General features: G+C 35.7%; 1 protein-coding gene and 2 pseudogenes across 5 annotated transcripts in view; 2 read left to right on the top strand and 1 right to left on the bottom strand.

Annotated features, from left to right (window-relative positions):
• The window catches only part of TFDP2 (transcription factor Dp-2), a 144,819-nt gene that overhangs the window by 52,414 nt on the left and 70,346 nt on the right, over window positions 1–22,059 (bottom strand). The window contains exon 1 of one of the 5 annotated variants that reach the window (XM_016141872.2): window positions 2,170–2,357. The exons of 2 other annotated variants lie outside the window; for them this stretch is intronic. In XM_016141872.2, the coding sequence (XP_015997358.1) occupies window positions 2,170–2,200 (31 nt within the window). In that variant the 5' untranslated portion in view covers window positions 2,201–2,357. Of the gene's footprint in view, window positions 1–1,446; window positions 1,472–1,756; window positions 2,127–2,169; window positions 2,358–22,059 lie in introns of those variants that run through there. 2 more of the 5 variants (XM_016141874.2, XM_016141873.2) reach the window with 2 other exon arrangements.
• On the top strand, window positions 12,420–12,727 carry LOC107509409 (annotated as a pseudogene).
• LOC107509385 lies at window positions 13,362–14,060 on the top strand (annotated as a pseudogene).

The following is a 22,059-nucleotide window of genomic DNA, read 5'->3' as shown; positions in this document are numbered from 1 at the left end:
TTTTGACTGCTCTTATTTCATGCATATTGCTTCCAAGCTCTTCCATCCTACTCTTTTGAGCAGATAAACATTCTCCTCTTTCCATTAGCAACCAACTTTAAGCTATCTCTCTTTTTAAAGGTAAACATAGCATTTCAAGTAAATTCAAAATATTTCTCTCACATTTCTTATTCAAAGATCTTTTGGAATAAATCTCATGCTTCTCATTAAAGATAGAATGACCTATCACATATGCAAATGATGTTTCATATTGCAATTACATTTTGAGCCTCAGTACCTATTGTGCAATTACAAATTGTTGCAACCTCAGTATTGCTTATATATTTTATAATGGCTTAGTTTTCCCCTTAGTATTCTATATGATTTATTGATCATTTTTTCATAACTTAAATGAACTAAAATTAACTTTCTCATATTTTCATTAATTACACATATTTTTAAGATGAAAAAGCCTCTTCAAAAGGTATGTTACTCATAATATATTAGCCTATACTGGATTTCAAACCCTGACTATAAAAGAATAAATTTAAATGACTAAGTTTTATTTATTCACTGATTAAGTCAGATTTATGACCTGCCCTCCCATTTCAGCTACTGTGAATTTTGAATGAAACTACCTCAATTGTAACAGAAGAAACATCTGTTGTTTTTTTTCATCAGGGCTTTCCTAACTGAAAGAAAGGCTCTCTGCCTGACCTCCTCTCCCACTTCCCCTCCCCACCCACACTAAGTTGCTTAAAACTTTTAAGTAAACCTATTTAACATTTTACTGTATCTACTTAAAATGTCATTGTTTATTTATTTATTAAAGTTCAAAGAATGAGTAAGTGTTACATCAAAAAACAAGAGATGTGACTGGCAGAATGTTAACTGTAACTAAAATGCAGACTTCAAGAGTATACTTGAAGTGATCAACTCAATCAAATTGTCACACATTCCCAACTCGGTATTGTTTAGGGTTAAGATTTCTTCACAGTATCCAGATTCATATAGGATCTTGCATGCTATATTTTCGTTGCCAATCCAACACTAACATAATGGCAGTCACTACCCCAAGAGGCAGACACCAAATGGTGCCACCCACACTCTCACACTGTGCCTCATAATAAACCATAAAGCAGTGGAATGCACCAGCCCCTTTATGAGCAAACAATGCCTGAGCTTCATTAGAATACAGCTGACATTTTCAAAGCACAAATACTTTTGAGAAAAATGTACTAGGAAAAAAAAAAAATGAAACAGCTATAAAAGCTGAAATATTTTTTTAAGTGTCAGGTTTATTCCAAGGATCCTGAGGAATCATATTTTGCTGTTGACATTTAAAAGTTTTCATAAATGGAAAAAATGTATAGTTGAAGGCAAAGCTCATTTTATTAACTATTAGAAAGAAATGAAAGTAAAAACTATCACTTGAATTGCATTCACAAAGTAATAACCATAAAGTACCTTTAAAACTATTCATTTCCTCAACTGCTTCCTTAGTTCTTGAACGAAGAAAACTGAGCTCCGGAATTGTTTTCACATTTTAATTGATTTATATAAGTAACTGAGTGATAACTAAGCTTACTCTACCCCTCCCCCCCTGCCCACCCCAACCCCCATACTTTGTAGTTTTCCTGTCTGCAACAAGCAAGGACGTCTTGCATTCAGCGTGCTCCTGGCTATTTAGCAATTTAACATTGCTGCTTTTGAAAGCGTATGAAATAAGCGCTGTAAAAACTCACCCAGCAGTACTGAACAAAATAATCTCTCTTACCTGGTCTAAAGAAGCATGCCTCTCACTGCAGTACCAACAACACTCTACAGTCTTTGTTACCATTCAGTGGAAACTTGAGACTGTGTCAGACATAAGCAATCGAGCTCAGAAAGCTCAATTTAAAATACTTCTCAGTAAAACTAAAAAGATGCTCAAGAAAACTGTTTAGTTAACTGTCTTTAGGAAGACATATGAATATTATCTAATGCAACAAAGACACTTCAAATGAAACTGGAAGTGAAGGTCTTAAGAGACAAAGGGGCTTTTTTAATGTAGAATCTTGCTTGCTTATTGCTTTTAAAAACTGTTTAAAATAAAAGTGGTAAAACAATAAAACACCTAGCTCCAAGCTAACATTTTTCTAAAAATCACTTGAATTTTAACTAGCTAAAAAAAACCAATATTAAACTTACTCATGAAACCTGCATAATTCGAATTATACATGTCAGGGTACTTGCTGGCTCCAAAGCAGTCACAAAACAGGAGACCTTAATGCATCTTGAAAGCAGAGCACCATGAGTTTCAGAAGAAAAAGAAAAAAAAAAAAGGAAAAAAAGAGGAGAAACTCTTGAAAAACTGGTTGAGGCTTTTCAACCTGTAATAACTGTCTAGCTCTTCAGGGAGGAAAAAAAAAAAAAAAAGTCCTGGCCCTGCCCCCTGAGATAGGAGGCTATGCTTCAATGCCAAAATGAATGACAGGCCCATTTCTGATATCAACAAAGAGCAGCTTAGTTGTGCTCTATTTTTTTTCACTTTCCCACAGAGTTAGAAGTTCTAAAATTTTCAGGTTATTGCCTTTGTATCTAGGGTTAAGTACCTTTCTCTATTTTCTCAAGAGGGAACCCAATTATGTTGTCCTAGTTTTTTTAATGATTAATTAAAAATACACACCTAACCAACTTACTCAATTATTCCTAGGCAGGAAGCCGAACAAAAGACGACCTCTTAAGTTGCTTTCCAAATCTATCCTTTGCAATGTCAGATCACCATATGACTAATTATTAATATTAATGTTTTTCTTGCACCCTGATATGTGGGCACAAGGAGAAACAAAAAGTAGGCTAAAAAAACCATCATAATAGGTAACTGAGATTATAAAATTTTCAACTAGTTAGATGTAAAGATTATTTGCAAAAGTACATGTCCATGATTATATGAATTCAAAACGATAAACACTTCAATCAATGACATATTATTACTGAATGCTTATTATGAGCCAAGCACTATTTGGGCTTTGGGGATAGGGCAGTGAACACAACAGACAAAAGCCAAACGAAAATCCCTGTCTTTAGCGAGCCTATCAGTTTAAGTGTCAGTTCCTTGAGAGCACAACTCTCCTAGATGACGAAGGTATCTTTGCTTACTTGATTAGTTACCATCTAACCTGAACTATGCCCCTCTGAAAGTATGCCTTGATGGCAGCTCCAGGAGGGCAAGAATTTTGTGCTTTGGTCAGTGTTGTACTCCCAGCATCTAAAATGTGCCTGTTAGACACTCAAACATACACTGAATGAAATAGATCAAAAAAACCTTTTTCTCAGTCAAACTTTTCTTTGCACACAGACTATGTACCAAATGATAGGGTGTAAGTTAAGGTTGGGTTGCAGATATATATATAGATATATAGATATATAGATATATAGATACATACACACACACACAACCTGTGTGGTCTTGTATCTTCAGATTCTAAAATCTGTTTTCACTATCAGATGTGAGGTCATTATAGTATTTGAGTAAAAGAATTGGTTAAAATTCTACACACTAAATTTTTATGGACTATCAGATTTCAGAAGAGTTTTAAATAAAAAGAAAAAAAGAAACTTGGAAATTACGCAGTATCTGGTCAGTTTTGTGTGTTAAAATTTTACATGTTTACATCCATTTATATACTCATATCAAAAATAATGCTAACCTCCCCATCTGCTTCTCATCATTCTTGATTGTCTTCAAGAAACCACATAGAGAAAATAAGTGCTCACCTCTAACTTGTCACATCAGCCAGAAGTGATCACTCACGTTACCCAAGGCTAGGAAATTCAAGGACTAGATATGGTCATACATACTCTGTCACAGTCTTAAAACAAAAAGTAATAAAAATTCCCAGTCCTCAGGTACACTCACCACACTAATTTTAAGTAGCAGAGCTTCCTACCCCACCCCACCTGATCCCCCAGAACTGAACATTGATTACAAATTCAAATATAAACTACCTGGAATATTCACATATTTGGTATCTGCTTTAACAATAAACCTAAGAGCAATCCAAGGTCAGGAAGACATGTGATAACTGAGGTCACATAATGGATAAAGTAAGGTTGGGGCCAAAGTAGGATTCCATTGTTCCCGCAGAAGCAATTTTTCTTTTCCCTGGCTATCATTCATTCTTTCTTTCACCAAATACTTACTGAGCACCTACTATGTATCAGGCACTGTGCTAGACAGCAAACTGGCCTGCTCTTCTTTAGTACTGTCTACTCCACAGATCTGACTTTGAGCCTATCTCGATTCTTCCATATGTTTCCTTCTTCCTGTTTGCCTTCCTTGGCAGTGCCCTTTATCCAGTTCCAATTCTTTACTCACACTGCCCTTCAATCTACTCCCAACTCTTTCTCAGCAGGCAGCATAATCACTACCTTCTGTGCTCCTTTACAAGTGTATGACACAGTGTGGGGAAATTCATGAGTCTTCTCACTGGCATAATAAAATGCATCTTACATAGGTCCTCTCAAATAACTTCTCCTTAATCTTACATAGAAAATCCATTTGGGCATATTATTATTTATAACTAGTTATTATTTAGACAACACCAAAGGGGCCTAGGCATTCTCTCCCCCAGGTTTATAAGCCACTTTATTTGGACTAGAGTTTGCTATGTTTCTTAGCAACCTGACCAAATAGTAAGCACCTTTTACAGATACATCTGTATTCTATAAGCAGAAATGACACTATGATAACACAATGGTAGTTTTTATTTGCCCCATTTCTGCTAAATGTAGCTATCTACTAGATCCATATTATGAGGGAACAAAAATTAGCTATGCTGATTTCCTATACGGAGTCACATTTTCAAGTAAAGTATCTAATCTTCCTGGCGAGAACTATCCCTAAAGTGAAGGGTTCTTACTACCACTTACGTGGATAAGTGTTGGTTTCTTAAATACATCAGACAGTAACTTCGCCTTCACTGCTCCTCTTTGCTTTTCCACCTTTTAAATGTAGACATTTTTTGAAAATTCTATCCTCAATGCTCCTTTCTTCAAGGTTTATATACCCTCTCTGGAAAATATTTCCCATTTTTATGACTTTATCATCTCTATATAGATGACGACAAAAATTTACACTTCTAGCCCTAGCCTTCTCTGTTCTGCTCTGCTCCAAACTGCCTATTAGATAGCTCTATGCGTCCCACAACTCAACTTCAGCAGCACTGAACTCCTTGTCTATGTTCCCAAGCCAGCTCATCCTCCTATGTTCCCCGCCCTTGTGAAAGGCATCATCATCCTGAATAGAAAGTGATTTTCTATTTTTGCATCTACCTCACCATCCTAATACTCACATGGTTTCCAGGTTTTTTCCCCCCTTAAACACCTATCATTTCCCTGATTTAAAAACAAAATAAATAAATACAACTTCTGATGACCTCTTGAGGTCTAGAGCTATAGTATCAAAAATAGGAGTGTTGCAGAATAATTAGACTGGTGAGAATCCAAGCACCACTCAAAGAGTTAGAGAACTCAGGTTTATTACACCAGTGGTCCCAGAAAGCTAGTGTTCTGAAGATCTGGGGCTTGAACTCAGGGACAACTTTACTTTTATAGGGCTTATCCATGCAGTTACAGTTGGCATAGGCCGAATGGCTTATTTATCCTCGGGTGGTTACAGAGAGAGGGAGTTGCTATAGGCTATAGGCAGTTACAGAGCATGAGATTTTCAAACAGGAACTTAGGCAATACATCTGTTATCTAGACAGAACAATCAAAAGGGGAGGATGAGTCTTTAGTTACTCTGAGATCACCCTACCCTTCGGGGTATGTGGCAAGCATATCTACAGAAGCAGAACAAAGAGCTGATTATCAGGTTAGCCATTTGAGTGAAAAGTTCCTCTTCAGGAGTGGCCTTAGCCACATGCAGCTATTTAAATTTAAACTGACCCAATGGACACAGGTGGCTAATAGTTACTGTACTGGATAATGAAGATACAAAACATTTCCATCATCACAGGAAGTTCTATTAAATGTCTCTGGTCTAGATAATAATAGGAAACTACTTAAGATAATAATCTAAATTTTCCTCCATGTGGAGGAAACTTACCTTCTACCGTCTTCCTAAACTTACCTTCTACCAAAATCCCTATGCATGCTTTAGTCACAACTGAATTAGTGGAGACCAAAGAATCAAGTCAAGGGCTTTACACAATGAGGGAAGCATATGCCAGTATTTCAGAGAAGGATCTATGGGAGGGGAAGAAACCAAAAATGCTTGAGAGGACAGAAATAGTTCATAAAAGTCCCTACGAAGCAGGAAGGGGTGGAACTTTAGACATAGGATTTTAGCCTTAGAGATGGAATATGGTGCAGTGGAGAAAGTATGTGCACTGGAGTCAGACGCTTCACTCAAATTAAGGTACTAATTTAATTATAAAGGATAGAAACGTAAACCAGTTTGACTCAAAATTAGTTGGCTCAATTGGCTCACAAAATGCAAGAAAGATTAGATAACCAAACTAGGAGGGTGGGGATGCAGCTAGGTCTCAGGAACTCAAAGGTCGCCAGGACTGTGTCTGTCTGTCTCACTTTGTCTTGCCTCTGATTTTCTCTCATGTCAGCATCATTCTGTCTCATGATAGATCAGCATTTCTCACATAGAAAGAAAAATGGCCATTCATGTGTCACTGGTTTTACATCTTACAAATTTCATTAACCTTCTCTCTCCTCCTAGGCCAACCCTTAAAATCCCAGGAAGACATTCATTGGCTGACCTAGGGTTGGGTACTTGTCCTGGCTAATAATGCCAAAGTAATGAGATGCTAGGACAATCAACTGTGGTCAGAGGACATAACCATGTAAAAGGTAGTAGCTGGGTAGATGAGGAAGAGATTAATGGAGGAGCTTCAAGGAATCCCTCAAATGCCTAAAATCACTAGCTGAGTCATTTAAATATAAGAAAGTAAGTGGTTTGACACTAATCTATTAAGACCTTAAGTCAAGATTTAGCTCTAGGTTTTCTGATTCCAGAAACTGTACTTCTTTCATGAGAACATTCCTAAATCATCAAGGAGTTGAAGGGGGGAGGTTATCCATATGCATTTTTAAGGCCACCCTATTCACTCTGCAACAGATTTTTCCTTAAGCAGCAAAACTTACTTCCATCTTTGGAAACTTTACTTTTCTCTTTCCACTGAATTAATCTTAACATTTAAAATAAAGACAATGTTCTTTTTGCTGCCAAACTAAAAACACCCTCCTTTCCATCTCTTTAATCTCCTATTTTTTTTTACAGTACAATTTATGTATCCACTATCTCACGAACCATTCATTATATTTTAATTCTTCAAAAATGTACCCAGTACCTCCTACATGATAACTGCTGTGCTAGGCACTACGGATATAAAAATAAAAGGTGCAGTCCTCGTCCTTAAAGAAACAACCCAATCTGGCTTCTCCTCAACTGTTCAAACGAAACTGCACTCTGAAGCACATGATGAGCTCTACCTTAATAAATTTAATAATGTATACTTATGCTCCATAACTTGCTGATTTTACAAGTCTCACCTTCTTACTATGATCAGAACTCTCTCTTCTCTCAGCTTTTGTAAAGACCATTTCTTTTTTTTCGCCCCCACCCTTTTAGGCTGTTTCCTTTATTTTTTTTTCCCTCAGTACTTCTAAATGGCTCAACTACGGCCCTTTGTTCTTGCTATATTTTTGCTTTTAGAAGGTGACAAACCACATAATTTATTATCGAAACTAGGTTAACCACTGAGAGTAAAAGGGGGCGTACTATAATAATTATTCTGGGATACAAAAGAAGCAGTTTGGGAAAATGAGAACATATGGATTCTTGCTTTAAAACTTTCAGTGGTTTCCACCTCCTGATCTCTAAGCATGGGATACAAGAACCAATTTAGAACTAATTATCTCTTACAGATTAAATGTCTACCTTTTTATGGCTGACTCCCAGCTCTACCTCTAAGCTTATCTTTATTCAGTACTCAGTATACACTCAGACCATATTACATCTACTGGAGAGTCTCACTTGACGGTCTTTCCCAACCAACAGAAACCACCTTACGTCCCCCGAATCAACAATGCCCAGAAACTACTAAGAAGCCCCATTATTCAGATGAGAAAATGGAGGCTTACCAATATCAAATAACTTGTATAAATGCTACTAAGTGGTAGAACTATGATTCTACTTTAGTTCTTAACTTCTCAAAATCCACACATACTTAATGACTCTAGATGTTAATTACAGATATAAATTCAATAAGTAGATATAATCAAAAGGCTTACTAAAATCTAATATTGTTCTCTGTCATACAGTAGCTCATTAATGCCAAATAAACTATTCCAGATGGGGGAAAAAATCGTTTCAGCCCACTGCCTAAACACCTTTGATGGTTTCCCTCATCAGAAAGATCATATTAGGTCTTTAATCATTTGATGTCAAATTGCTTTTCTAGGCTCACCTCCCACAACTCCAGATGCATGACTTATTTACCATTCCCTGAACAGCATGACTTTACTGTTAAATTCTCAATATTCTTCCTTTGGTAAACTAGTACTGCTCCTCCAAAATCATAAAATGTCATCTCCTCAGTTAAGATAATCTCAATTCCCTAAGACAGACCTGGTCCTATTTGAAGTCCCCACAGCACTGTGGGATAGATTTATTACATTTATCACATTCTTTAGAACTTACATGTCTGTCATTTCCAGTACTGTGTAAATTCCTCCACACAGTAGGTTTCTCACTCTCCACACCCACTGTTTTATCATTGTACCCTTCTTGTCTAGAAAACCATGGAGCACACAGTATGTACTCAAACGATATCTATTAAACAAATAAATGAATGAACACGAGTCCTTTAAAGACTGAATACCTTCAGCAGCTCTCAATCTGTTAAAAGGACTCTACTGACAACAGAAGAAATTCCAACTGTTTTGGCCAGGCTTTCAGTGATTCAACTTAGATAAATTTTTATAATAATTTTCCATTACTAATTTTCAGCAACTAGCTACCTTCTCCACTAGTAACCTACAATTTTTTGTAATGTTTCCCTAACATGCCAAAGATATTCCTGTAGTCTCGTCTTAAAAACTCATGTAGGAAAAATGATTCTGGGAAGATGGAAGAGTAGGAAGCTTCAGGAATCTATCTACTCATGTAGGCAACTGCACTGGCAGACTCTGTCTGAAAAAACTATTTTGGAACCCTAGAATCTAATGTAGGGTTGCAACTTCCAAGAGAAGACTTGGATGTTAAATTGCGGTTAATTTTGCTCAATTTATACCTGTTAGTGCAGTAGTAGTTACCCATCCTCCAAACCTAGGCACCTGTCAGGCAGCTGTGCACACAGCACGAGAGAGCCAGGGTGGGTACAAAGAACCCCGTCCTCCAAACATCGGGCATCTATGCTGTTTGCGGATTGCTGCTTCTGATCACAGAGGTGCAGACAAAGAGGCAGGACACTTCTGTTGTATCTGCTCCCATTTGTTGCAAGCCCTTCACCCTCTGGCCTAAGTAACTTCCAGGGGATTTAAAGGAGTGGTGTCCTTCCTTTCCTCCTCTTTTTACCTTTTTGGGATCCAGACACTAAAGATTAGGACATTTAAAAACAACTACATATATGGGGAAAATTAGAAAGTGACCACATGCCCAGAGAAAGGCTCAGAAAAGACTTGAAAAGAACTTAAGTTTACAATTCAGGCTGACCTCAACATAGAAGCAACCTACAACAATTTTTTAAAAATGAACGAAAACAGTAACAAACAATAAAAAATTCATTGGGGAAGAGGGAGATTCTGATTTCCAGAGTTACCACATTGTTAGATTCAAGTGGCCACTTTTCAACAAAAATCACAAGAGACAGGAAAAGTATGGCCAAAAAACAAGAAAGCATAGCCAATTCAAATGAAAAACTAAATAAAATCAACAAGAACTGTCCCTGAAAAAGAACTGATTCAGATATATCTGACAAAGATTTTAAAACAACTGTCTTACAGATGCTCAAAGAACTAAAGGAAGATGTGGAGAAAGTCGAGAAAATGATTTATGGACAAAGTCAAAATAGTAACAGAGAGAAAACCTAAAAAGAAACCGAAAATAAATTCTGGGGTTGAAAAGTAAAATATTGAAATGAAAAATTCACTGGAGGGATTCAAAGGCAGATTTAAACAGGAAAAAGAAAGAAACAGCAAACTTGAAGTCAGGACAATAGAAATTGAATCTATGGAATAGAAAGAAAAAAATATTGGGGAAAAGTGAACAGAGGCTAAGGGACACCATTAAGTGGACTAACACTTCCAGAAGAAGACAGAAAGGGTCTGAGAGAATTTTTGAAGAAATAACAGCTGAAAACTTACCAAACTTAATGACATGGATATAAACACCCAAGAAGCTCAACAAACTCTAAGTAAGGTAAATCCAGAGACCCACAGAAAAACACATTATAACCAAACTTTCCAAAGACAAAGACAAAAAAAAAGAATCTTGAAAGCTGCAAGAGAGAAACAAACTGACCCATACAAATCACATATCTGATAAGGGATTAATACCCAGAATACATAGAAAACTCTTACAACTCAACAACAAAAACCCAAACAACTCAATTCGAAAATGGGCAAAGGACTTGAATAGATATTTCTCCAAAGATATGCAAATGAACAATATGCACAGAAGACAGTGCTCAAAATCACTAATCACTATGGAAATGAAAGTCAAAATTACAACAAGGTATCCCCTCAAACTCATTAGGATGGTTACTATAAAAAAAAGGAAGAAAAAAAAACCCAAAACAGGAAATATCCAGTGTTGGTAAGATGTAGAGAAATTAGAAACCCTGTGCATTGATGGGAATGTAAAATGGTAAAACTGCTGAGGAAACTGAAATGTCAAGTCTTCAAAAAATTAAAAATAGAATTACTTTGATTCTACTGGGTCAATTTCATGTCTAGGTACCTAACCAAAAGAATTGAAAGCAGGATCTCAAAGAGGTACATGTATTCCCACGTTCACAGCAGCATTACTGACAACAGATAAAATATGGAAACAACCGATGGATGAATAATAAATAAAATGGGGTATACACACACACACACACACACACATGCACACACACACACACACAATGGAATATTATTCAGCCTTAAAAAGGAAGGAAATTCTGGCATATGTGTCACCATGAATGACCCAAGAGAACAATATACTGAGTGAAATAAGCCAGTCACAAAGAAGCCAAATACTGCATGATTTCACTTATATAAGATACTTAGAGTAGTCAAAATCATATAGACATAAAGTAAAATGGTGGTTGACAGGGTCTAAAGGGGAGAGAGAAATAGGGAGTTACTGTTTAATGGGCATAGAATTTCAGTTTTACAAGATGAAAAGAGGTATGGGTTATATGGTGTGATGGTTGTACAACATTATGAGTGTATTCAGTACCATTGAACTGTATATTTATGTATGGGATATCGTTGTACTTTCCACTCAATTTTGCTGTGAACCTAGAACTAGACTAAAAAAAAAATAACGTCTATTAAAAGAAACGTACATACAGCTATCTAGTCAAAAATGTCTTTCCCCCCATTCTTTACCTCGTCAAAGTCTATCCACTCCTCAGAATCCAGGAGTAAGTAGTTCCACCTCTACTATATTAGCTTCTCTTACGTCTAGAGTCTAACCTAACCTCTTTTCTTTAACCCATTCCCTGTTTAGGAAAAAAAAAAAAAAAGCGCAGCTCATTGCCAGCATTAATTTAATTTTACATAAACACACTCTTTGAGACTGAAGCAAATCTGACTGGTTTTCGATGTGAAAATAAAATATAACAACTGTTCTTGGTGCTCGCTTCGGCAGCACATATACTAAAAAAAAACAACTCTTCTTGGAGTTTTTCTAAACAGAACTTGTCTCTAATCCTAATGAATGGAAATGTATACGTAAATCAGATTCATCGAATGAATCCTTGGCTCACAAGGGTTAGAGAACAATGTTAACACCATGGGTAGGAATGCTACATTTTCTAGGATTTGACATTTTCAGCCACCGAGAATTACTGTATTTTGTAAATGGAAATGCCATCACTAAAAACAGAATGCTATAATGGAATGATGTCGTTTGTTTTCAAAGACTATCGATATACTAGACCAATGCAAAAATAATAATAAAAGCGAGATATTTTATGGCAAACTTTAGGGGTAAGGTTAGGACTGTAATCTGTGAGTTATCTCGGGATAAATGCTGCAGTCGCAAGCACTGCCAGAGTACTGTCAGGGCAAACGGCAATGGGTAAAATTCTCGCAAAAAAAAAAAAAATACATTAAAATATCAATACCAATATAGCTAAGATAAATTAAATAGTTAGAAGAAAACACTTGGATGCGCCCAGATGGGCAGACTGCAGGTATCTCCTTGCGGCCGCGATGGGACAGCAGTCATGGCAGAACAGGCGTTTAGAAAGTTTCTTTCCCTCTTTGACCGAATAATATTTGCAAGGAGAGCTGCAGAAACTGTAACCAAAGTAGGCATTATGCTTCCAGAAAAATCTCAAGGAAAAAAAGTATTGCAAGCAACAGAAGTGGCTGTTGGATTGGGCTCTAAAGGAAAGGGTGGAGAGATTCAATCAGTTAGCGTGCAAGCTGGAGACAAAGTTCTTCAGAATATGGAGGCACCAAAGTAGTCCTAGAAGACAAGGATTATTTCTTATTAAGAGGTGGTGGCATTCTTGGAAAGTATGTAGACTGAAATAAATCACTACTGAAATGGCATCAGGTGAAGCTGCCCATTCCACTGAAGTTCTGAAATCTCATCGTGTAAGTAATTTCCTCTTTTGGAATAAACATCTCTTTTGTAATAAACTAATGAGATCCAAACTAACGACATCCAGTGTCTCTTAAAATTTAGTTTCACTGTACTGATATAAACATTTCCAAGTAAAAAACTATATATATATATATATATATATATATATATATATATATATATGAAAAAGAATAAACTCGGTACAACCTAAATTATAATAACTTTTAGTTAAACTGCACGATAAATTCTTAGTGAGCTGTTGTCAAAGCTGCAAAATTAGGTCTGTTCGCCCAATTCACATATATTTAGTAACTGTCAACAATATGCCAGACATAAGAAGGGAACCTAAAAATAGACTGGTGAAGGAAAAGATATAATCCCTAGCCTCAGAAAATTAGTCTAATGGAGGAAACACTAAAAACAAGTAAACAGATATAAAAATATCAATTGTGTATGCCATGAAAGAAACTAGTGGTAACCAGAAAGCTGGGAAGGGGGTATTATATGCATGTTCTTTTAAATAAGGTGGTCCAGGAAGATCTCTGAGGGGAATCATATTTAAGCTGCAACCTGGAAGATGAGGTGTCATCCATAGTAAAAGCAGGGAGAAGAGCATTTCAGGCAGAAAAGAACAGCGAAGAGGCTCACATAGTACCCGTAAGTAAAAGTAATCCAAATAAATTGAAACAGAAAGCTTTCCAGACCTGGTGGATCACGAAGTGACGTCCCAGGAGTCGACATCCTCCTCGTACAAGAAACACCAAAAGGTTCAGGGACAAGGAGCCTAAGCGCCAGGATGTCTACCTGAGTCCGCTGGTCAAGCTCTAAAGGTTCCTGGCTAGACGAACCAACTTCGTCTTCAACCAAGGTTATTCATGTGTCGCACCAACCCACCACCAATGTCCCTTTTCCAGACGATCCGGCAGATGAAGCTTCCAGGCTTGGAGTGCGAAACTTCTGCGGCAGGAGGGTTTATAACCGATGACGTGCATGTGCAGGAGGTGCCCAAGCCGAAGGCGTGTGCACTACGTGTGAGAAGCCACGCCCGGAACCGCATACGCAAGGCCAGGGGCAAGGTCCTCACCTTGGCCCAGCTGGCTCTGGGCTCCCCCAAGCGCTGGGGCACCGTCCAGCCCTCTGGTCCTGCAAAGGCGGAGAGGTGCACAGGCATTTCGCAAGGTCCCAGAAACCCTGCACGGCCATTCTGAATCCTACGCGCGCCCCAAGCGCAACGACTGAGCGCACCAGAGGCCGACAGTGTGGCTATAAAAACTAACCCCAGACCTGCCTTGTTATTAAAGAGATGTGGATGCTGGGGGAAAAAAAAGAAACTAAAGAAGACAGATACAATACACATAAAGGAATGGTTTTAGAAAAAAAGCAATTTACTAATTTTGGTTATTTACACAAAACGGTAAAAGGAATCCACTTATTTTCTTATCTGGGGCTATAGCGAAGAACACGGGGAAAGAATCAGAATCACAGCTGCCATTTTGAGTAGAAGACTAAAACGGAACACAAATACTATTAGACCTCAATAAATATTCTCTAAACACAATCATGAATGCATAATATTCCACTGTATGGATGTGTCATGCTTTTTTCCCCTATAATGGACATTTATACAGTTTCTGTATTTTACCATTATAAACAATTATGCAATAAACACTTCTACACTCGAATCTCTTACTCTTTTCTAATGACAACCTGCCGAAAGGGTGTAAGTATTTAACTATCTATCTTAAGAGGTTTGACATATGTTACGTTTGCTTCCCAGAGTGTCTATGCTGATTCACACTCCCACCAGAAATATATATGAAGAATAGGTAGATAATAAATAGAAGTAGAATAAGGAGTGGATATGAAACAGACATCGATTTCTCACATCTTTGCCAGCACCAGTCATAATTCTAAGAAAGTCTTTGATAATTTGATAGAGGAAAAAGGTTATGCTTTTAGATGCTTTGACATGATGTCCGAAATACCATATATGCACAATACAGAAAAATTGCAAAACATATCAAAACACATAGAAGGAAATAAAAATCATCTATAATTCAAACACCAAGAAATAATGAAGTTCACATACACATATCAAGTCTCTTGTCTATGCTACATATTTTTCTTTTTTTTTAAAAAAATGAGAGATTATACTGTATGTGCTGGTTTAATTTTTTTACCTTAATAAATTATTCAGTTTATAATATCTATAGAACACTACCATACTAGTGTCATAATATACAGTTGACCCTTGAACAATGCAGAATTTGGGGCAATGACCTCCCACAGAGTGAAAATCTGCATGTATAACTTTTGACTCTCCAAAAACTTAACTACTAATAGCTTACTGTTGACTGGAACCCTTACCAATAACATAAACAGTCAATTAACACTTACTTTGTATATGTGTTATATACTGTATTCTTACTATAAAGTAAGAGAAAAAATGTTAAGAAAATCATGAGAAAATATATTTACAGTATTTATTGAAAAAAAATCCACATGTAAGTGGACCACACAGTTCAAACCTATATTGTTCAGGGGTCAACTGTACTCACTTAATTTATCACATTGCTTCCAATTTTTCATTCCTATCAACAATGCTGTAGTAAAGATTCTTTGCTAAAATTGTCCCACAGAGCTTTCTTTAATTAGGATAAATCCACAGAAGAAAAAATGCTGAGTCAAGGTTACCAGAGGGTAAGGGGTGAGAGAGGAGGGGGGAGGTAGACAGGATAAAGGGGGTCAAATTTATAGGGGGAGGGGGAGGGTGAAGAGGGTAAAGGGGATCAAATATATGGTAGCTGAAGGAAACTGGACTTTGGGTGGTAAACACGATAGAATATATAGATATCAAATTATAATGTATTAACCAATGTTACCACAATAAACTTAATAAAAAAAATTAGCAATGTATTTAGGGTTTATAACTATGTAAAAATAAGATATATGCTAACAATAGCATCAAAGATGGGAGAGAGGAAATGGAAGTATACATGGTATATGACGTACACTGTAAACCTTAGAGCAAATGCTAAAAATAAAAAAACTTTAAAAGAATGTTACCAAAGATAAAGATAGATATTACATAATGACAAAAGAAAACACCACAAACAAATAAACAAAATAACACAAAACAATCCTCAATGTGCATGCACTCAACAACAGTTTCAGAATATATGTAGGAAAAACTGACAACTCAAAGGAGAAATAGGAAAATCAACATCATAATTAGAGACCAACATATTCCTCTCTTAGTAACCAACGGACCAAGCAGACAGTAAGGACACAGAATATTTGAACAATACCACTAATCAACTTGACATCACTTGTATTTATAGGACACTTCACTTAACATCAGCAAAATGGGCATTCTTTTCAGTGTAGTAGGTACATTTACTAAGATACACCATACAACAGATCTCAAAGCAAACTTCGAAATTACAAAACAATTTAAATAATCCCCCCAAAATGTTCTCTGATCGCAATAGAATTGAACTAGAAATCAGTAATAGACCTCTGGAAAATCCCCAATATTTAAAAATTAAACAACACATTTTCAAATTCGTTGAAAGATACAAACCACCGAAGCTCATTCAAGGAAAAACAGACAACCTGAATAGTCCTATACTTATTACAGAAATTGAATTTCCACTTTAAACATTCTCACAAGGAAAAATCCAGGCCCAGATGGCTTCGTTGCCAATTTCTACCAAATATTTATGGAAAAATACAAATCTAACATCATACAAACCTTCCCAGAAAACAAAAGAGTAGGAAACACTTCCAAATCCTTTGATAAGGCCAGCACTAAACTGATTCTAAAATCGGCAAAAAGTTACAAGAAATTCCAAGCCACTATCCTCTATGAACACAGTCGCAAAAAACCTTACTAAGCCTTAAAAAGGAAGGAAATGCAGACACGTGCTACAACATGGATAAACCTTGAAAATATTATGCTAACTGAAATAAGCCAGACACAAAAGGGAAAATAATCTACGTCTCACTGATGGAAAGTAACTAGAACACACTCAAATTCATAGAGACAGAAAGTAGAAGAATAGTTACCAGTAGCTAGAGAAGAGGGAATGGGGAATTATTATTTAATTAGTTTTATTTGGGAAGGACACAAAAGTTCTGGAGATGGATAGTGGTGATGATTGCACAACAATGTGAATGTACTTAAAGGCAACAAAATATATCCTTGAAAATGGTTAAAATAGTAAGTTTGGTGTTATGTATATTTTATCATCAAAAACATTCTTAATAAAATGTTAGCAAAGTGAATTCAGCAATAAGTTAAAAAGGATAGTACATTATGAAAAAGTGGTGTCTCTCCAAGGAATGTTGTTTGGCATAGATAATCCAAAACAATCTATGAAAACACTATTGAAGTAATAATTTTAGTAAATATTAGTTTTTAATATTTTAATTTTAACGAGTTTAATAAGGTAGCAGGGCCCAAACTATACAATATACAAAAAAAAAAAAAAAAAGCCCACCAAAAAATAGTGAACTTTTACTGCATGTAAATTTTACCTCAGCAAATCTGACTTTAAAAAATAAAACGACAGAAAACCAAGTAAACAATAGTGGTGCCAGTGGATCTCCTTACTTGTTCTTGTTTTATTTTTTTATGTTTTTGAATTTCTATAAGAGTTTATTTGAATCAAACTGATTTTTTGTTTATTTTCACTTGTTCCTATTTTAAGTGGGAATGTCTTTTTCTAATGGAAAGGCATTTAATATGATATTGGCTAATAACTTAAAGATAGACTTTTAAAGTATATATTTTAAAGCTATCTTTTAATTCCTAGTTTATATTTTTCCCAAAGAGATCAAATTTTTAAAAATATAGTATAAAAAGTATTTCAGAAAAAAATATGGTTCTTCTTTGATCTACCTATATAGATATATTGTTGATAATTAAGAAAAAATTTTTTTCAATTATAGTTGACATTTAATATTATTTTATATTAGTTTCAAATGTATAGTGTAGTGGTTAGATATTTATATAATTTATGAAGTGTTCCCCTAGATTAGTCTGGTATACACATGGAACTATACACAGTTAATACCATATTTCTGACAATATTCCCTATGCTGTACTTTACATTCCCATGAGTATCATTAACTACCAATTTGTACTTCTTAATCCCTTCTCCTTTTTCACCTCGTCCCCTCAACTCACTTCCCATCTGGCAACTATGTTTTCTGTATCTATAAGTCTGTTTCTGTTTTTTTGTTTGTTTATTTTGTTCCTTAGGTTCCACAGATAAGTATTTGTCTTCCTCAGTCTGACTTATTTCACTTAGCATAACACGCTTTAGGTCTATCCATGTTGTTGCAAATTATAAGATTTCATTTTTTTTTTTTTATGGCTGAGTAATATTCTATTGTATATTGTACCACAACTTCTTTATCTAATTTTCTTCTGATGGGCACTTAGGTTGCTTCATATCTTGGCTATTGTAAATAGTGCTGCAGTGAACACAGATAGGGGTGCATCTATCTCTTCAAATTAGTGTTTTAGATTGCTTTAGATAGATACCCAGAAGTGTAATTGCTAGATCATAAGGCAGTTCTATTTTTAATTTTTTGAGAAATATCTAGACTGTTTTCCATGGTGGCTGCACCAATCTGCAATCTCACCAAATGTGCATGAGGGTTCCCTTTTCTCCTCAACTTTGTCAACACTTGTTTTTTGATCTATTGTTGATAGCCATTCTGACAAGTGTGAGGTAATATCTCCTTGTAGTTCTAATTTGCATTTCTCTCATGATTAGTGATGTTGAACACATTTTTATATGTCTACTGGCCATCTGTATGTCTCTTTGAAGAAATGTCTATTCAGGTTCTCTGCATTTTTTAATTGGATTGTTTGGGTTTTTTCGGTATTGATTTACTGGTAATTTTTAAAAAGTAAATCAACCATCTCTACTTTCTTGGGATAGGTTCTACTTGGTCTATGGTTTATAGTTCTCTTAATATGATGTTAATTTTATTTGCTACTACTTAGGCTTTTGCTTCTATGATGTATAATTGGTTTATAATTTTCTGCATGGTTAAGTTTTATTACCTGAGTTAAATCAGTTTTGTTCAACGTACAGGAAACCTTTGGTTTTATACTCTGCATGTTTTATTGCCTGGATTATCTATTCACGGAAACAGGAAAAAATGTGCCCATAAAATTGTCGGGAGTCTTTTTAAAGTGATTTTTTTGGGACATTTTCTATTTCTTCCAACATATTAGACTTTTTAAGTCTTCTACTTTTAAAAAAGTCAATTTTGTTCATTTACATTTCCCCCCAAATAATTTCTTTCAAATTCCTGAATTATTTTCAAATTCCTGAACATAACTACTATATGATAATTGATAACTTTTTAAAATTTCTATATAAAAATCCTCTAATATTTCTCTAATGCCCCTAATATTCCAACATTTTGCTAAATGACTTCCTAGAGTTTATTTGTTTATTATGGTCAATCTACCAGATTTTTCATTTTAACCACATCTTCTGATTTTGTTTTAATTTTTATCATATTCCTCCTCTAACTAAACTTTGCCTAATTTTAGGAGGCAAATTCATTGTTTCATTCCATTTAAAAATAATAAAAACACATATACACCTTGGTCTGTATCTCACATATACGTGTTTGTGTGTATATATGTATAAAATTAAAATTTACTGTTATTTTTAATAGTCATTACAGTTTTGGTTTCTGCTTTGACTTAATAGCAATTTGGGGAAAGAAGTAATAATTGGACTTCTTGTATTAATTTCAAATTTTATTGCACTGGGCCAGATATAATGGTCCATCAAATTTCCGCTTTTATAGACTACACTGAGATTTTTCTGTTGTCTAGTATATAGCTATCTTCTGTAAATGTTCCACGAATGCTAGAAAAGAATGTGTTTACTTAGAGGGGTGGCAGAGATGGGAAATTGGTTATATATGGGAGATTAATCACAGAAGTAAACATCTAAAGAATAATGGGAGCTAGAAGGACTTCTTCTAGAAGATCGTTTAGCTTTATAAAGAACTACCAAATTATCTTCCAAAATGCCTGCACCATTCTGCATTCCCACCAACGAGTGAGTCTCTGTTGCTGTGTTTTCTAGTCAGCAATTTTGTATCATCAGCTCTTTGGATTTTAGCCATTCTAAAAGGTGCTAGTGCTATTTCCTTGCTGTTTTAATTTGCAATTCCTTACTAATAAATGATATGAGTATCTTTCATATGCTTATTTGCCTTTTGCAGACATTCTTTGGTGAGGTGTCTGTTCAGATTTTTTGCCCACTTTTTGAGTTCTTTTTCTATTCTGGCTACAAATTTAGGTAGTAAAAAATTCAGTCTTAGCCAAAGAGAGAACTGGCTTTTGCTCTTAGCTCCTGGGAGGTAATTGCTAAACCTTTGGAATGTCTTGCCTGATAAAAGTATCTTTGTTTAACTGGGGCACTGGGCCAGATAGTAACAATGTGATTTAGGGTGGAGGCTCTGAGCCACATCAACAATGAGATTTAGGATGGGGACATTTGAGTCTTGTGGTATCAGCTCCACCTCCTGAGGGAATGGAGACTTAAATCAGCCACTGAGTAGCTGGTCAGGTGTACACGATTGAACCTCACTAGGACTCTGGACACCAAAGCTCATGTAAGCTTCTCTGGCTGGCAATACTGGGTGTGTGTTGTCAAACATCAATACAGGGAAAGTAAAGTTGTACCTAATTCCATGGAGACAGGACAACTGGAAGCTCCATGTCTGGTACATTTTTGGACTCTGCTTTTCCATTTGACTAATTTTAATCCGTATCCTTCAACTGTAGTAAACCAAGACTATGAGTATAAGAGCTCTCAGTGAATTCTGTGAGTCCTTCTAGAGAATTATCAAAGCTAAAGGTGGTTTTGGAGACCAACTTACAAGTAGTGTCAGAAGTAAAGGCAGCTTTTGTGTCCTGCTCCCTAACTTTGCAATTGGCTAACTTTGTAAAGTCCTTTATCAGATATGTGTTTTGCTGTTGTATCTAAAAAAAAAACCATTGCCAAAGCCAAGATCATTTAGATTTTCTCCTATTTTTTCTCTAGAACTTTTGTCTTTTTGTTTTATATTTAGGTCTGTGATCCATTTTGAGGTGTAAGGGCTGTGTCTAGGTTCATTATTTTGCATGTAGCCTTCAATGATTCAATGATTCGTTCCAGTCTCATTTGTTGAAAAGACTCCTTTCTCCACTAAATTGCCCTTCCTTCTTTGTCAAAGATGAGTTGACTATATTTATCTAGGTCCATTTCTGAGTTCTCTATTCTTCTCTACCATGTATTCTTTTGCTAATACAGTAGTCCTCCTTAGCTGTGGAGGATACATTCCAAGACCTCCAGTGAATACCTAAAACCATGAATAGTACAGAACCCTACATATACTATGTTTTTTTCCTATAAATGCATACCTATGATGAAGCTCACTTTATAAATTAGGCACAATAATAAACAGAACAACATACTGTTACAAAAGTTATGTGAATGTGGTTTCTCTCTCTCTCTAAATATCTTATTGTACTCTATTTACCCTGCTTCTTGTGATGTGAGATGATGATACAAAGCCTAGGTGATGAGATGAAGTAAGCTGAATGACTCTGACATTGTGACATAATGTTAGGCTACTATAAGGATTATTTAAAACAAGCACTGAAATATCTTGACAGTTGATCTGATCATCTAGACAGTTACTCAGTGATAGGCAGGTAGCATATACAGTGTGGGGACACTGAACAAAAGGGTGATTCATGTCCTGGGTATGACGGTCTAAGATTTCATTACAGGACTCAGGACAGTGTGCAATTTAAAACTTATGAACTGTTTATCTCCAGAATTTTCCATTTAATATTGTTGGACCATGGTTGACCATGGGTCACTGAAACTGCAGAAAGCAAAACCACAGATAAGGGGGTACTATTGTACTATACTGTCTTGATTACTGTAGCTTTATAGTAGCCTCAAAATCAGGTAGTGTGAGTCTTGGGTATTGATTTTGACCCAACCCGAGTCTCTGTCTTTTAAATCTATAGGATAATATGTTCATTTTTATTCTAATTACTGATAAGGTGGTTTGATACTCTGTCACTATTATTCTTGCTGCTCTTTAATATATCTTCTTTATTTTGTCGTCTGTTAATAACACTGTAGACATTATCTTTTTCCTAATAAGACCATAAATATTGTTCCATTGTCTGTTACTTAGTGAACAGAAAACCTGATTAGTTATATTTATCATTTTTT

This window comes from Rousettus aegyptiacus, unplaced genomic scaffold (genome assembly GCF_014176215.1).
Source record: "Rousettus aegyptiacus isolate mRouAeg1 unplaced genomic scaffold, mRouAeg1.p scaffold_m13_p_4, whole genome shotgun sequence".
Classification (NCBI taxonomy): Eukaryota; Metazoa; Chordata; class Mammalia; order Chiroptera; family Pteropodidae; genus Rousettus; species Rousettus aegyptiacus.
This window is presented reverse-complemented; position numbering and strand designations above follow the sequence as displayed.